The sequence below is a fragment of the Chlorocebus sabaeus genome, chromosome 9, assembly GCF_047675955.1.
Source record: "Chlorocebus sabaeus isolate Y175 chromosome 9, mChlSab1.0.hap1, whole genome shotgun sequence".
Classification (NCBI taxonomy): Eukaryota; Metazoa; Chordata; class Mammalia; order Primates; family Cercopithecidae; genus Chlorocebus; species Chlorocebus sabaeus.
Window position 1 is genome coordinate 106,496,448 of NC_132912.1, and position 17,688 is coordinate 106,514,135.

Consider the following 17,688-nt stretch of genomic DNA (forward strand, 5'->3'; position numbering starts at 1 on the left):
TTCTGTTAACTCCACCATCCCTAAACCTTGCCTCAAGTCTAAGCTCTATGCTCAGTAAGAGATTTACAGTGAACCCCAGAATGGCATCCATTTCCTCCATGCAAACGTCCCTGGCTGGAGTGACCCTGGCAAGCTTCATGAGGTTCATTACAGAGCAGGACAGAGCCCCAAACATGGACTCCAATCCCCAGTTTGCCAAGGACTGTGTGTGGGCAGTCACCCCACCGGAGCCTCAGCTTCTCATTTGCAAAATGGGAATCCCACCACCCATTGTGTACCGCGGTTCTCATCAGCAAATGAGGAAACGTGTAAATTTCCTAGCACATAGTAGATGCTCATTCAACAACAGCATCTAGCACTTCCGGGGAGCTTTCTAGGTGGCAGGCAGTGTTTTAAGCATGCAATTAGCTTATCTAATCTTCATTATAACCATATGAGGTGTGTATTAGACAGGGTTCTCCACAGAAACAGAACCAACAGGAGGTGCATACAGAGCTTGAAGACAGAGGGAGATTTATTTTAGGAATTGGCTTATGTGATTGTGGAGGTTTGAGAGTCCAAAATGTGATGGGGGAGACTGGCAGGCGAGACTAAGGGAAGAGCTGCAGCTGAGTCCAAAGGCGGCTACTGGCAGAACTCCTCCTTGCTGAGGGCGGGTGTGTGTGTGTCAGTCTTTGTTCTATTAAGAGGCCTTCAACCAATTGGATGAGGCTAGCCTGCACTATGGAGAGTAATCTGCTTTACTCAAAATCTACTGATTTATTTAAATGTGAATCTCATCTAGAAAACACCTTTGCAGAAACATCTAGAATAATGCTTGACCAAATATGTGGGCACTGTGGCCCAGCCAAGTTGACACATAATAAACCATCACAAAGTGGGTATGAATATTATCCCAAATGTACAGAAGAGGTAATGGGCACAGAGAGGCTAAGACATCTACCCAAGGTCACAGAGGAGAGAAGCCAGACTCTCAACTCCAGCTGTCTGGTTTCAGAGCTGGCATTTTCAACCACGACACTAAGTGGCCATTATCATAAGCACACCAATGTAAATTAAATTTCTCCATCCATCCTTTTCCTGGCCTCAAAGTGAAAGGCAGAGAAACTGGGGGTTGGCTTTCCCTGGGGGAGGCAGCCTGGGTGTGGCCCTGCATTGCTTAGGAAGCAGCACCGAAGCCGAGCCTCAGAGATTGTGGCAGCGGACCTGAGAGGTTATCTAGTCCAGCTCTTGCCTTTATAGGAGGAAAATGAGGCCCAGCGTAGAGAAGGAATTTGCCCAAGGTCACACAGGGAGAAAAGTGGCAATGGGGCCAGGACTAGGTCCCAGGCCTTCAGAAAGTGCTGCTGCTGCTGAGAACTGATACTTCTATGGTAGTTATTCGGTGCCAGGACTATTCCACATTAACATCCTTAATCCTCTATGTGTGAGGTAGATACCATTAGCATCTTTGTTTTAAAGAAAATGAGGAAACTGAGGCACAAAGGGGTTATGAAACTTGCCTAAGGTCACACAGAGCCAGAATTTGATTCCATGTTCAGCCACAGACACTACACCTCTGAGGCCCAGGGCAAGCTTCTTGTTGGGGAGGTGACAGAACACAATCCCCATTTCGCCCCTCCTTCCATTCTCCCACCTGAGGCCCGCCTGGAGTGACAGTAGAGAATGCTCTTCCCCAGCCTCACCCCGCAGTTCACAGGAGGAAATGGCCTTCTGGACCAGTGGGCATGCCTGCCTGAGACACCGCAGACCCAGGTGATAGGCTGCACACACACCTCATCCCACAGCTAGACACGTCCCAAACTGGTACACAAATACGAGCACAGACTCCAACCCATAACCAGATATGTCTCAACCACACACACGCTCCCAGCCTATGCACCCAAACAAGTAAACACACCCTCACAGCACACAACTATCGTGACTCACACATGTACACAGAACCCCACAGCCACACATGGCCCCGACACATAAACCAGGACACAACTGTCCCCGTCCCAATAGGCACATGAGCAAGCACTTGTACACACAGAAACATACACATCATACAGTTACTTCTACCCTACTCTACATCCATCCGCCACACGGGGCACTCCCCTCAACCTATCCACAGGCCAAGGCACCTGGGCACAGGAGCCATGCGTTACCTCCTACATCCCCAAGGGCCAGACCCCAGGATGACTGTTCAGGTACAGCCACCCTATCAATGTGGCCAATCCATGTGCCCGCATGGATCGCTGCAGCAATCTGTCCCCGCCCCCACTTCAGCACACACACAGCCCTAACTTCTAGGGACCACTCTCCCCCAGTTAACTACAGCCCGCCCACATCCAGGCATTTGTCATTTGGGGAGCCCAGCCTCCCCCTTCCAGAGAGAATCCTGCTCTACCCTCAGCCCACAGCTCCCAGGGCTGGCCCGCCTCTCTCCCTGCCTCCACCCCTTTCTGAACTCCAGGCGGGCCCTGGCACCTGTCAGACCAATGTAGGGGACGGGAAGGGGGTTGGGAGATAGGGTTAGCCCCCTCCCAAGTGCGTCTCAGCTGCCAAAACGCAGAGCCCCCACCTCCACAGCGAGGAAACGCTCAGAGTTGGGGGAGGGAGGAAGGTCCGTGGTGCAGGCGCTAAAACTCAAGTCACTCAAGGACGACCCCTTTTCAGTCCCGGATCTCAATCTCACCTTCTCGCAGGAAAGCCCCGCGTCTCTATTAACCCTTCCATCACGCTGCACCGGAGGGACCGGAGAAGTGTTAGCACTGCGCAGCAGTGGCCGCTGCAGCCCGGGGGTGAAGGACCCGGCTGCCCACGGTGCGGGGCCTTAGCCCCTTCACGAGCCACCCACACACCCACCCCCACTTCCACTGGGGACAGCGAGGTAGCGGGAGCCCGAGCGACTCGGTGGGAGGCGAACGAGGGTTCCAGGACCAAAGGTCTCAGGGGCCATGGACTGAGGAGGAGCAAGTGAAGCGAGTACCCCTGGCCCCGCAGGACCCCGGGGCTGGCGTGCAAGGACAACCACCAACCCCCCGCCCCCAAGAAGTCCTCTGCAGGATCAGAGGGGCGCGTGCACGGAGCGGGAAGGAAGGCTGAAGGGAAAATGCCCGGAGGCTCCCTTACCTGATTTCCTCTTGGAACTGCCATAGTCCCTGAAAAAGAAGCAACAACAGATAGACATGGTTAGGGCCGGCGCGGGCGCGGGCGCGGGCGCGGGCGCGGGGCTGCGGCTGCGGGGGCGCCCTCGGGCTGGCTGCGGTCTGTCCCCGGTGCCGCTGCTCATGTGATGCCCACGGCCGGCGAGCCGCACGCACTGCGCGCCGCGCCCGCCCGCGGGCCCCCTGCCAGCCCGGCCCCCGGGCGCGATTAGCCCGCCCCGCTCTGCTCCGCCCCGCCCCAGCCCGCCCCGCTAACGGGGGCTCACCTTCCCTCAGCCTCGGCGGGCAGGGGAGGGCAAGGCAGGTTCTCCTCACTTCCCAAACTGGGAAACTGAGGATCCGGGATGGCGCTTGCCGGAACCCGGGCCCTACCCGGCGCTGGGAGCCCGCTCACCCCCGCCACCGGAGCGGTTCACCTCCCAATTCTTTGCATGGCTTGCCCTAGCGATGCAAAGAATTGGGAGGTGAACCCAGCCCACTCAGTCCGTAAGTCACTACTGAAATGTCACCTCCTCAACGTGTCTTCCTCAACACCACCCGCCAGGTAATCACAGATTTGTGTGACCCTTCGATTAAAGTCTGCCCGTGTCCTAGACCCAAGACTCGCTGGGGGCCACTGTGGCTGCGTCCTCTCACTGCATGCCCTGAGGCTGGCAGAGGCCATGGATAAGGCCCTTCTCAAAGGCTACAGCTGGGGAGTCGGGATGGGGAGTGGGAAGTGGGGAGTGGGGGAACAGAGGATACTGCAAGGTTAACTGGGAGGCCAGGAACGGAAGTTGAGCTTCTGAAGAAGTGCGTTCAAATGCCGTCAGAGAAAGTAACTGCTGTGACCTTTGGCACTGAACCCTCCTAACCCCCGTTTACCTGCCCTGCCCTCCAGCACAGAGTCCAGACTCAAGGATGGGCAGATTTCCCAAATCCTGCCCTTGCTCCTGCCTTCCTTATCTCCCCCACTCCTCCCGCCCCGCTCCATTCACCAGTCCTCAGGGGACTGGGAAAGGTGAGCTGGCTCCCTTAACCTGAGTCTCACATGCCCCTAAAGGCTGAAGGTTCTGTTCAGTGCTCAGGGCACAGCAGCGGGGCTGGCTGGGGCTCTCTCTGGAGTCCAAAGGAAATGCCTTCCATTTTCCCCAGGGGCCAAAGAAAATGCCAATTGCTGCCCATCTTTGGTCGAAGCAAACTAGCCCTCCAGTCTGCCACTGGAAAGGCGGGGGTGGGGGGATTGGGGGGGTGCAGTGGAAAGGGGTTCTCTTGGAGGAAGAGGCAGCAGGCTCCCAGGGAAAGAAGCAGAGTCATCCTCATGGAGGCTCCCCAAGTTCCGATCCAGGAGGTCTAGGGGTGGCCTCCAAGATTGGAGTGTTTATTAATCTTCAAGGTGATCTGCCTGCACAGCCAGGAGTGCGGAGCTCCCCCTCTCCTAGGCATCCACCTTTCTCAAAATTTAGACTCAGAACCCACTTAATCAGAATGCTGGGGGCGAGGTCCGGGAATCTGCATTTCTGACTGTCTCCCATTCTTTCCCCATCTTGTTTGAGAACCCTCTTCGTATTCCATGTCTCCTTCAATCCTCTCATCCACGCTAAGAGGAAGGTCCTACCATCCTAATCCATTTTATAGATGAGGAAACAGAGGTTCAGCCATTGCCCAAGTTTGCCCATCTGGGGAAGAGCTGTGGTTTATAAGCCCACTGGAAGGAATACAAACTGCAGCATGGATGGGGTGGAGGAGAATCTGGGAAACTGTTGCCTTGGAAAGGAACTACAGAAAGGTGGGAGAGCTTCCATTTGCCCCCTCCCCTGACTCCCACCAGTCAGTCCAGGGAGCATGCTTGCCCCCCTTGCAGAAGGGAGAGTGGGAAGAGACTGAGTCCTAGCTGTGCCCCCAAAAAGCTCAACTGTGCAGAGAATTCCAGAGAGGAGGAGAAGAGTATTAGATGGTAGCTGCGTCCTACCCAGAAGACTTTCCACTCCCAAGAAGGAAATTAGCTGTTCAGGCCTTTTCACTGAGGGCTACTGGGGAAGGGCAGGGAGTGGAGGGCACTGAGGAGCTGCCCTCTGCTGTCCCACAATTTTCCTGCTGGTCCTGGCAGGAGAAGCCCAGGACTGATGGCCCACTGACATCCCCCTGGCTGCCAGTAGCCCACGCAGGGGTGGCTGCCTCACAGGGATGGCTACCTTCTCCAGCTCTGAGCAGCTTCAGGCTACCCAGGCCGTTCCCATGAGACAGGGAGTTTGAGACCAGCCTAGGCAACATAGTGAGATCCCCCATCTCTACCAAAAATAAATTAGCTAGGCATGGTAGCAAGCACTTGTACTCCCAGCTACAAGGGAGGCTGAGGTGGGAGGATTGCTTGAAGCCCAGGAGGTCAAGGCTGCAGTGGGCCATGGTGGCACCACTGCACTCCAGCCTGAGTGACAGAGTGAGACTCTGTCCCAGAAAAAAGAAGAAGAAAACGAAACAGTGGGAAAGAAACTCAACGCACATGCGTTGAGGGCCTCCTTTGTGCCAGGCCCTGGCTGCTGATTCTCAGCCTGCCATTCAATGGAATCACGTAGAAAGTTGTTAAAATTCAGATGCAGGGCCCCACCCCAACCTACTGCATGGTCTGCATCTCCAACAAACTCCCCTGAGGATTCTGAGGCTGCTCCAGTGTTGCATAATCTCTATCAGGCCTCCAGCCACCCCTAAGAAACATTTATGCTCAGTAAGAACAACGTGCTGAAGGAGCCTCTAGAAAAAAATCTCCTGGTCTGCCTGTCCCTTCAGCCAGAGTTCAGAGTCTTCCCCACCGAGGACTTCTGGGTCTGTCCCTGCAGGGGATGTGGACTCTCCTCTTGCAGGTGAGAAGAGCAAAGCTTAGAGAAGCCAGACAACTTCCTCAAGGATACAGTGAGTGGGTGAGGCCGGGACTGGGGACAGAAAACCCAGGCCTTGCTCTGAGGCTCAAAACAAATGCCCAATCACCACCCCCTCCTGGAGTAGTGGGTGCAGGAGTAGAAGACAGAGCCCAGCCCTGATCAGCACACTGGGTTAATGGGGTAGAGGCTGAGGTCCTGGCAGTGGAGGTCGCCAGGCTGTGACTGAATGGTGGGAATGAAGAGGAATCCTGAATCCTTCAGGGTGTCTGGCCTCCTGCCCGAGCAGGCGCTGCCCTAATAGGAAACCTTTTGGAGTTTCTGGTTGGGCATCCTTTAGCAAAGCCATTTCATATTTTTAGCTGCTGAATAGGGTGATAAGCAGTTTAGGTATCCAATGGCTGGGACTCCCCCATCCCTCACATACGAAGGCAAGAAGCAAAGGCAGGGATCCCCCTCCACGCCACGACCACCTCCCACTGCCCTACAACCAGTCCCAGCCTGGCAGGACAGAAGGGCCCTCTGCTGGCGCTCAGTTCCCTAACAACTCAAGAACCCCACCACCTCCCATCAGTCCCCTTCTCCAATCCACACCCCCTCCTTGCTCCAATTCTTGCCCTGAGCTGGTGCTGACAGCCCCAACCTTGCCGGCGACTCCACTCCTGGTAAGTCACAGTCTAGCCTGCTTCCGACTTGCTGCTGAATCACTATGGGCCAGGGAGCCACAGGAAGAAGGGGAGGGGAGGAAGGGCGGGTCTAGCATCTCCCTCTAGCGTTGCCAGAGGCTAATGTGATTGAAAAGGCCTCCGAAGCTGTGTCCTGAAACAGCGCCCATCAGACCACTCAGCCATTCATTCTTTGCAGCTGGTCCAGGGGTGACTCAGACCACAGGTACAAGTGACCCACAGTTCTAGGAAAATAGGGACATGGGACTTTCAAGGCTCAAACTGGACAAACTGGGATGGGTGATCTCCTGTGGTCCACAGGTCTGGCCTGTCTGGGAAAGAGGGGTGGAGTTCCTTCACCCCGCACACCATCCCTTCCCATCTAAACAAGGACTCCTGCAGCTTCCACTCCCACCCCGCCCCATCTCCAGGTGATACGGTTCATCTCTTGGCCCCTTCCTGTAGGATGATGCAATCTGTGTCTGGATGAGGGAGGTTCTGGAGACAGAGGCTTCCAGTTCAAATCCCTGCTGCTTCCGGCGGGGGCAGGGGGGTGCCCTTGATCTACTTTCTTGGCCTCTTGAGCCTCTACTTCTCTATCTGTAGAATGAGGACAATAATAGCACAAACCCTCGGGGTTTGCGGAAGATGAAATGTACAGTATGTAGAAAGGGTTTCACACAGTGGCCGGCACAGAAACTGCTATAAATTGTCTTTGACATTACTCTTTGCTACTTGGGCCCATCTGACCCCACCTCAGTTGCTACGCAGGTGGCAAAGGCCTATTGAAACGTGGGTCCTACAGAGCCCCCTGAAACAAAAGGAGATTCTCCTTAAGGACCTCACCACGATGCTGGCAGACAGTGCCAGGAGGGGGTGATTCCAGCCCCAATTTCAGAGTTTTGGGCTTTCCCAAATGCCGGGACAACCACTGGTCTCTGTCTAGTGCTGAGCACCAGAAGCATGCTCATCCCCACCCCACAGGAATGGACACACGCCTCTAGACCCATCTATTAGGTCACATTTAACCTCCCAAGGAGTGGCCAGCTCTCAGAGCCCCAAAACCAAGAGATGTAAAGGGCTTGCATTTTCATGCCAACGTGGACCCTAAAGGGTTTTTCTTTTTTCCTTTCATTTATCTTGGCCAGACACGCCGTGCTCCCTCCCTGGATGCTCTAGTGAAGTGGTTGGTGTTGGAGACTGCACAGGGAGAGGCTGGAGGGCGCAGGAAAGGCACTGAGCAATTCACATGTGTTGTCGCCCTGTTTTGACACGTGGCTCCCCACACTCTGCCTTCCCCTTGAAAACTCCCAGGATTTAGTTTCTGGTGTTCTGAAGTTGGCAGAGGAGCTCACCCATTTCATGGATGAGGAGACTGAGGTCTGAGGCTTCAGTGGCTGGCCCAGGCTCCTGAAGCTAAACAGACAGTCCTGACCCACAAAGCTCCCCAGGGGCCACGCTGAGGCCCACGAGGGATTGGGCCACAAGGAGAGGTCACACCAGTGGCGGGCAGCAGGCCCTTGCTGGGGAATGGAGATTGCCATCCTGTTGTTCAGGGTTCCCAGAGTGAGAGATGAAGCCAGGAAGAGCCACTGAGGCACGGGAGAGAGGAAAGGGAGCTGGGCCTGGCTGGGCCGGCTCTGTGGAAGGGTGCTGAGTGCCTGCCAGGTGGAGTTCTGACGAATGCTGCAGGGTCGTACCCTCCACTGCCCGCCACACTCCTCACCACTCTTCCTCCCATTGGCAAGTGCCTTGGCAGAGAAGGACACACGCACCAACTTCCAGCCTGATGTTCTCACCCTTCTGTCTGCTGGCTGACATTGGCTGCTGGGCCCAGGATGCCTGTCTGCGGGACCTACAGCCACTGGGAACTGCTCAAGAGGCCAGCTGGGCTGCCAGACAGCTGACTTGGGGGTGACCTTCAGAGTCCAGCAGTCACTGGGGACATGGGCACTATTTAGAATATGAGGGCTGGAGAAGATGCAACCTTGGCCAGAGGAGTGAGGCCCTTGAGGTACATAATGATTTTGACTGCTGTTATCAACCTAAAAGCACTTTTTAAGCTCTCACTGTAGGCAATCTCATTAAGGCCTGTGCAGGCAGGCAGAGGAGATATATGTGACATAAGTCCAACGAGAAAGCCAACATTCTCAGACAATCCAGGATGAGAATTACAGGAGAGGTTACACTCAGCGCAGAGAAAAGAGAGGTCCTGGGGGCTATAGAACATCCCAGATAGCTTCCTGGAGGAGGAGACCTTAAAGGACAAGGGGGTTTAGATCCATAGAGGGATGGAGGGGGAAAGCTCTAGAAGCAGGAACAAGCAGCTCCAGACAGTTGCGGACTGGGCAGTAGGGGTAGCGGGTGGACACGCCAGGAAAGTCCAGGCTGGGCAGGCCTTTGATGTCTGGCTGTGAAATCTAGAAGTTTGCAGAATCGGGGAGTGATTCGGTCAGATCCTGGCTGGAGGAAAATTTTTGTTAAGAGGAGAGGTTGACAGCTGGGGGTTGGGGGCAGGAGAGGGGCTGTCAAAGTCCAGTCCTAAATGTCCACAGACCCAGGTTCTGGCCCCAGCTCTGCCTCCTCAGGGGCTGGTGGCCCTGGACAAGCCACTTCAAACTTGTGCTTTTCAAATGACAGGCAGTGACCCATTAGTGAGTTCCAGAATCAATTTAGTGGTCCCAATGAGCATTTTAAAAAGAACAGACTAGAAATGATCAGCGAGTCACTCCTGGCAAGGCTGTTTTGTGGCACCTGCATCAGATGTCTGTGTGTATCGAGTTGCAGTGTGAAATTTCCTACTGTGGCAGGAAGGTTTTAAAAACACTGACAGATTCTCTGGGCCTCGAATTCCCCAGTCCCAATGGGAGGCTACTCCCAGTGTCCTCACAGGGCTATGTGAGAATTCGAATTATCTGTGAAACCACCATAGTGAGATGGAGCATGTTCTTCCAGAAATCAAGTGAGGAGGGTCTGAGCGAAGGGGCTGGGAGAAGGGGCTTTGGGTCACTGAGGTCTGGAGAGTTGGGTTTTCTTTTCCACCCGCCTTAGCCCCTAGCTGAGTTTTTGTTCTGGCTTTTGAGAGCCTTTGCACGGAATGGTTTCCAGAGGCAGCGACCTCCAGGCAAGACAGACAGAGGGGCCTGCAGGCCATTCTCTGCCCCCATTTGCTCCCTGATCTAAATGGTGGCACTGAGGGCCCTTGTGTTTAACAAGAATCCGTCCTTTCTCCGCAGGGCCTGTGTTTTCCAGGGTTGTGAGAATGGACCCCATTGTGATGTCCAGAGGGGCCGGAATTCCTGCCCTGGGTGAAAAAGCTGAATTCCTGCGGAGAGAAGGGGTCTTGGGGCTCCCCAGGCCGTGTCCCAGAGAAGTCAGATGCTATGGCCATCACAGACCCCAGAACCCCCGAGGCATTTTGCTTGTCTCCTGCACATCCCAGAGGGTCTCTGCTGCTGCTCTGTCCACACAAAAGAACAAAGCACTGTCTGTCTGTCTCCTCTGACTTGTTCCACTATTTTGGGCAAAGGCCCTAAGTGTGTCTTCAGCCACAGGACAAGCTTTATCATGTCCAGGCCTCAGAGCAGGGAGTTAAAAGGGCGGGTGGGTTAGAACCCTGGTTCAGCCACCTAGTGCTTTGTGATATAAACAAGTGACTTCACCTCTCTGTACCTTTGGTTGTAAAAGTGGGTTAAAATAGTTGCTATCTTACAGAGCTGTCATGGGGATTACATGGGATAATGTGCAAAGCTCTTAAATGGCATCTGGCCCATGGAAAGGACCCGTAGCCCAACAGCCTGGGTTCACAGGGTCTAGACTAGGAGTGTGGATGGTGGCTGGAATACAGGAGGTGCTGACTGCCCACCTTCTCAGTATGGCCTGTGTGAGACCCTGGCTCTGTCACTCAGGGCACTGATGCAGGACCATGACGACAGACAGGCCTGGGTTCCCATCATGTGCATTCCAAGGAGTCCCACCTAGATGGTGACACTGAGGAGCAGTCCATGGGAGTGGGAGGAGGTAGGGCTAGGGGAAGTGGGGAGGACGGCAGAAACACACAGCTGATTTCCTAGAGGGCAAAATGGGGCAAGGGATTGCCAGTTCAGTCCGCTGCCATGGAGTGCTGGGAGCTCCTCCACAGGCCACCTGAGATCCTGCTCTCTGTGTACATGCCAGACTGCTCTTGGCTATAGGGGTTCCCTGGACTTCCAGGGGCCACATGCCAGACCTAAGGAACCATGGAAGGGGGAGTGACAAAATGGGGTGATGGGGTTCAACAATGACGTCCATGAGGAGAAGGTCAAAGAGGATATCCTATATTTAAAGACCTTACTTGCCTCTCTCCAAGTCCATCCATCATCCATCCATCCACCATCCATCCATCCATCCATCAATCCATCCATCCATCCATCCATGCATCCATCCATCCATCCATCATCCACTTACCATCTATCCAGCTATCCATCCACCATCCAGCCATCCATCATCCATCCATCATCCATCCACCATCCATCTATCCATCCATCCATCCATCATCCATTTATCATCTATCCGTCCACCATCCAGCCATCCATCATCCATCCACCATCCATCCACCATCCATCCATCATCTATCCATCCATCTATCCATCATCCATCTATCCACCATCCATCCATCCATCATCCATCCATCCATCATCCATCCATCCATCATCCACCCACCATCCATCCATCATCCATCCATCATCCATCCATCCATCCGTCATCCATCCATCCATCATCCATCCATCCATCATCCACCCACCATCCACCCACCATCCATCCATCATCCATCCATCCATCCATCATCCATCCACCTATCATCCAGCCATCCATCCACCATTCATCCATCATCCATCTACCATCCACCCATCATCCATTCACCATCCATCCACCATCCATCCATCCATCATTCATCCACCATCCATCCATATCTTGACTGAAGGGCTGTTGTGGACCCAGTCTTGTGTATGAAGCAAGAGAGTGGCAGAAGACACACTGTCCTGCCCTCAAAGAGCTCACCATCTAGCTGCAAAGAGATGGCAAACACCCACAAAAAGACAACATACACGTTCCCTTGTGATCAGGTGCCCCAAAGCTTGGTCAAAGGAAATATTGTGTAGAAATTTCCAGGACAGAGAGATCAGAGTGGTCTGGGGTGGCCAGGGAGAGCTATGTGGAAGATGGGGCACTAGAGCTAGCCCTTGAAAGATGAAGAATATTTAGAAAGAGCAGAAGCCGGAAGGAGATTTGGGGTGGAAGGGATGGTGTGAGCAATGGTGCAGGGGCAGTGTGTGTGTGTGTGTGTGTGTGTGTGCTGTGTGTGTGTGTGCATGCTGTGTGTGTGTGTGTGCATGCTGTGTGTGTGTGTGTGTATGCATGCTGTGTGTGTGTGTGTGTGCACGCTGTGTGTGTGTGTATGCTGTGTGTGTGTGTGTGTGCATGCTGTGTGTGTGTGTGTGCATGCTGTGTGTGTGTGTGTGTGCATGCTGTGTGTGTGTGTGTATGCATGCTGTGTGTGTGTGTGTGTGCATGCTGTGTGTGTGTATGCTGTGTGTGTGTGTGTGTGCATGCTGTGTGTGTGTGTGTGCATGCTGTGTGTGTGTGTGTGTGCATGCTGTATGTGTGTGTGTGTGTGCATGCTGTGTGTGTGTGTGTGTGTGTGTGCGCATGCTGTGTGTGTGTGTGTGTGCATGCTGTGTGTGTGTGTGTGTGTGTGCATGCTGTGTGTGTGTGTGTGTGCATGCTGTGTGTGTGTGTGCATGCTGTGTGTGTGTGTGTGTGTGTGCATGCTGTGTGTGTGTGTGCATGCTGTGTGTGTGTGTGTGTGTGTGTAGCTGCCTAGGTTCAAATCCCAGCTCTGCCAGACAGATTATTTAGGGTCTCTGTCTTCGTTTATAAAGCACAGAGACTGAAAGGATCCACCTAATTGGATTGCTGGGGGATAAACAAGTTAATACACATAAAGCCCCCCGTGCACAGTCGGCTTACAGGGAGCACATACACAGATCCTCCACCTGCTCCAGCTCCACCTGCCAGTCACAGGGCCCTGCGGCCAGCGCTGGCTCACCCTGGAGAGGGGAGAGGGGAGGAGAGGGAGGGATTCTGGAAGAGCTGTCACTTGCAGGGGAAATGACAGAAACAGCTAGGACAGAATAGGCTTGGCCAAAGGAGGGCACTGAGAGAAGGAGCCAGGAAGGTGGGGGTGGAGGCCACTGGAGGAGGAGCAGCATAGGAAGACGCAGGGACATGGGCCTGGCTGGCCTCAGTGGGGTGGGCCAAGCCTTGGGGTGTCTGTACAGAGATGAAGAAACCCAGGCTCTGCAGGGTAAAGCCACTTTGCTGAGACCACACTGGTGGCTGGTGGCTGGCAGCACTGGGGGTGACACAGCTGGGGACTTCCAGCCCCATCTGAATGACTGTTATCACTTTCACATTCCCCCAGAATCCCTTGCTGCTGCCAGGCTGATGGGCCTCCCCAGAGGCGACAGGAATGACAGCTAAGCCTGGCTCCCCCTCGCTGCTGGACCAAGAGGCTGACTTAATGCGGCTGTTCCACAGAGGGCAGTGGCTGCCCTGCTCCTCACAGCAGGCACTCAAAATGCAGGACAAAGGGGCTCCTGGCCAAGGGCCTGTGTGCCCAGGGATGGGGTGGCTCCCGGGCCAGCTTGGATGCAGGGTGGCCTGGGGGCTTCCCTAGGGTCTGCCAGAGCAAACATGTAAAGGACGGGGTCTAGGGAGGAGTCCTGCAAGATGCCAAACCGGGGCCAGCCCAGCCTGTGGGGCTCGAGCCATGGGTTCCAGGCCTGGCCGTCTGAGCAGGCTGCATGACCTGGGTATGGCAGCCCTCTCTGTGCCTTAGTTTCCCTAATTGGGCTTCTGCAAAGAGGCCTCCAGCTCCAGGCTCAGACAGGCCTGTGTCCTGCTTGCAGCAGGGGGGCCATCCAGGAACCCTAGGTAATACCTCCATGCCCCAGCCTCCTCCAGCTGCCTTCCTGTCAACCCTGAATGCTCCTGGGCCAGCTCAGCTGCAACTACAGTAAAGGCCCTGCCTGCTGCCCACCAGCCTGCCCATTACAGGTCCCAGCAGGCCAGCCCGGGGCTGCCACCTCCATCCTCCACCAAGCAACCTCCCCTGAGCTTCTGCACCAAGAAGCCCCCCAAGGTCCCGGAGCAGGCTTATGCCCATGAGCCCCAAAGTACAGTGGCAAACAGGGAGAGGGAAGGGCGGGCGTGGGCCAGGCCTTGGTGGGAGTCACCACTGAGCAGCTCTCCCCACTCTGAGTGGGCTCTTCTTTCCCAAAGGTGGGAGTGGGAGTGCTGCTATTATTATTAATACTATTATTGAGAAGACCACTACATTTGTCAAGCATTTACATTATGCCAGGTGCCAAACTAAACCCTTGACACATGTCAGCTCATTGTATCCTCACTACATGCCTATGTGGTAGAGTCCCTTATTATCCCCATTTTACAGACGAGAAATGGAGGATCAGAGACAGCATGTGACTTGCCCAAAGTAACACAGTTTGTGAGGGATAGAGATGGGATTGGAGGCCAACCTGGCTCAGTCTAGTGCTTAAATCCTAACCACCACACTGTTCATTTACCACCTTGCGGCTAAGAAGGACACATAAAATCCAGACAGAAAAGCTAAACGAGGAGTAGGTGGTGAAGAGAAAGGTAAAACGAAGGCAAAGACTCAGGGTCAGAAATACGCAAATGACCAGCCTGGCCAACATGGTGAAACCCTGTTTACTAAAAATACAAAAATTAGCTGGGTGTGGTGGTGTGCACCTGTAATCCCAGCTGCTCAGGAAGCTGAGGCAGGAGAATTGCTTGAACCTGGGAGTTAGAGGTTGCAGGGAGCCAAGATCGTGCCACTGCACTCCAGCCTGGGTGACAGAGCAAGACTGTCTCAAAAAAAAAAAAAAAAAAAAAAAAGAAAAAGAAAGAAAGAAAGAAAGACCCAAATGACACCACTGAGTTCTGGACTATTCCTTAGGGAGGTCACAACTTCAGGTCTGGCAGGATAATGTCCAACAGAAAGAAACCTGGCTAGTGACCTGCACAGTAGGTCACAGTGTCACAGTGTCCATGACCACATGCTCAGGAGATGCACCCTGGTTTCCGATGGTAACAGAGCATCCAGCCCCTCTAGAGCACCCGCAGCTATCAAGCTTCCTGGGCTGCCTCCTGGTGGTTCTGCCACTGGTGTGGCTGCCCAGTGGGTCAGTGCCTGGACTGCAGCCTGAGGATGGCCTGGCTTCACCAGGGCCGGTTTTACAGCCTCCTCTCGGCAGAGGTTTTTTAAGTTCTGGGGACAGTGATGCCGGACCAATGCTGTCCCCAGCTGCCAGCCTAATGCACTTTCTGGCACCCCCCACAAACCTTGTTCTAGCACAGCACTCGGTTATTTCCTGTGTGGCTCCCATCATTCCCATTATGTCTTTGTCATTGCTTTGTTTGTCTTTCTTGCCCTCAACAGTAGGCTCCCTGAGAGCATGAACTGTGTGTGTCTTGCCAGGCCCAGCACAGGGCTGGTTATAATCTTGTTTCCTGAATGAATGCACGAATTCACTGACAACCAGTAACCAAGCTCAGGGCTGCCGGATGGTCTCGAGAGGCTGGTCAGACGCTGCGTCCTCCACCTGTTCTCAACCCCTCCCTGACAGGATAGGCAGACCCTGCATCTCCGCTCTCCCCTCTTTTCCCCCCGAGTAGAGCTCAGTGGAAGTGCCACTTCTTCCGGGAGGTCATCCCTGATTGTCACAGATGGGTCAGCAAGTGCAGACAGTAGGTTTCCTGCCTGTTTATGAGGATGGACTTGGCAGCAGCCCATGGCCTCCTGTACTCCGTCCTCTCTGACATCATCTCAGGTTGTCATGGAAACCACCCTGGCATCACAGTGGAGCCCGCATGCTCTTGCTAATGTCCTGCACTATTGCCTCACGTGTGTCTCTCTCCTTTGGCAGTTGGACTACACTGTCTATGGCCTCCTTCACCCCTCTCCCTGGCAGGGTTAAACTCTAAGAACAGAGTCTCGTACTTAGGAAGCGATATTCTCTGGATGCTTACTATGTGCTAGCCATGGCACTGTATATTTCTTTTTTTTTTTTTTTGAGATGGAATCTAGCTCTGTCACCCAGGCTGGAGTGCAGTGGCGCGATCTTGGCTCACTGCAACCTCCACCTCCCGGGTTCAAATGATTCTCCTGCCTCAGCCTCCTGAGTAGCTGGGATTACAGACGCCTGCCACCATGCCCAGCTAATTTTTGTATTTTTAGTAGAGATAGGGGTTTCATTGTGTTGGGCAGGCTGATCTTGAACTCCTGACCTCGTGATCCGCTTGCCTCAGACTCCCAAAGTGCTGGGACTACAGGTGTGAGCCACCGCATCAGGCGAGATTTCAATTTTTTTAAATTAAAAAACATTTTTTTAGAGACAGGGTCTTGCTATGTTGCCTAAGCTCATCTTGAACTCCTGGCCTCAAGCAATTATCCTGCCTCAACCTCCCAAAGTGCTGGGATTACAGGCATGAACCACCCGGCCCAGCTGCTCACTGAACTTCATGTACATTATTTCAGTTAATCCTCATAGCCACCCACCAAGAGGAAAATGCTATCATTACTCTCATGTCCCAGAAGAGGAAACTGAGGCATAGTCAGTTAAGTCACTAGCTCAGTGGCAGAGCTGGGATTTGACCCCAGTGCCAGCTGACTCCTAACCATCATGAGCTTTTGTGTCTCTCTCTACCTTCCCACCCTCCTGCCCTCCTCTGCTAGGAAATCTCCAAGCCTGCACTCAAGGCCACCTGGCCCAGGCTCTCTCCCTCTCCTTTTGCCTCCAAACCCTCCCTCAGCACCCAAGTCCACTTGGAGGCCCAGATCCCCGGCAGCCTTCCCTGCACACCCACAGCCCCCACAGTCTCTCTCCCTCTCCAGTGTCCTTCTGTGCTCCTGCCTTGAGCACCTGCGTGGGACCTGTCTGGCCTCCTCAAGCTCAATGACTGTCCCTGGTACCCTGGGTCAAACAGGCTGTTCTGGGACAAGGGACACATGAGCCGGACCTCCTCCATGCAGGCCTTCCTGATAACCTTTGCTGGCGCCGACCTCAGGCCTTGAGTGAATCATAGTCCTATCTCCACACTCTTGTTACAGAAACTCAGCTAGTGACAAAGAGCCTCAGCCAGAGCCCCCAGGCTGGGGTGCGGGGTGGTGGGGACTTCCTGAGCTTCCCTGTGGCTGCCAGGCTCTTTCCTCTGGTCCCTGCAGCACCAACCAGTGGCTCCCTCAGTGGCTCCCTCAGTGGGAGGTTGGAGCCCAGGCCTCCCCAGGCGAAGGGCACCAGGAAGCCCCGGGCAGTCACCCTAAGCACAGTGGGAAGCACAGGCTTTTTGGAAAGCTCCCTCCGGCTATTGTCTGGGGATGGCCTGGAGGGAGGGGAAAGGGGTGCATGAATGTCCCAGCACCCCATCCCCGGGGAACAGCCTGCAGCCAGGAGCCGGTCCCTGCGAGATGAAGCTTGATGACACCACACTTGACAGCCCTGTCTTCCCTGCCCTGTGTCACCTTACTGATGCCTTCTGGTGTCACCTCCAAACTGCCTGAGCGGCAATCCTCAGCCTCAGATCTGCTTCTGGGAAATTCCAAACCAAGATGCCTGCCTTTCCTTGAATTATTTCCTGTCTCGGGCAGCACAAATTGTCCCCTGCTCCTGCCTATTAAGATCCTTGTGGCTGCCAGGACCTAGCCCAGTGCCCAGCACATGAGAGGGCCAGCATGGGGATAAAGCATGTCCCCCATCGTCTGGCTCCTGAGGCAGCACTGCAGTTCTCCAGGTGTCTCAGACCAGGTGACAGGCTCATGGGTGCCCTCTCCTGCTTGGGGTGGGGGCCAGGAAGAGGTGCCCCCGGTAATTAACCTTGAATTCCCTGGCTTGCAGGCACAGCCTGGTCTAATCTGCAGCCTGCCTCTGCCAGATTAAATCAGACCTGGCCACA

General features: G+C 54.4%; 1 protein-coding gene across 2 annotated transcripts in view; it reads right to left on the minus strand.

Annotated features, from left to right (window-relative positions):
* Positions 1–17,688, minus strand: part of SH3PXD2A (SH3 and PX domains 2A) — a 254,234-nt gene that overhangs the window by 93,103 nt on the left and 143,443 nt on the right. For both annotated transcript variants that reach the window (XM_038009529.2, XM_038009528.2), the window contains exon 6: positions 3,115–3,143. In XM_038009529.2, coding sequence (XP_037865457.1) covers positions 3,115–3,143 — 29 coding nt within the window. The remainder of the gene's footprint in view (positions 1–3,114; positions 3,144–17,688) is intronic.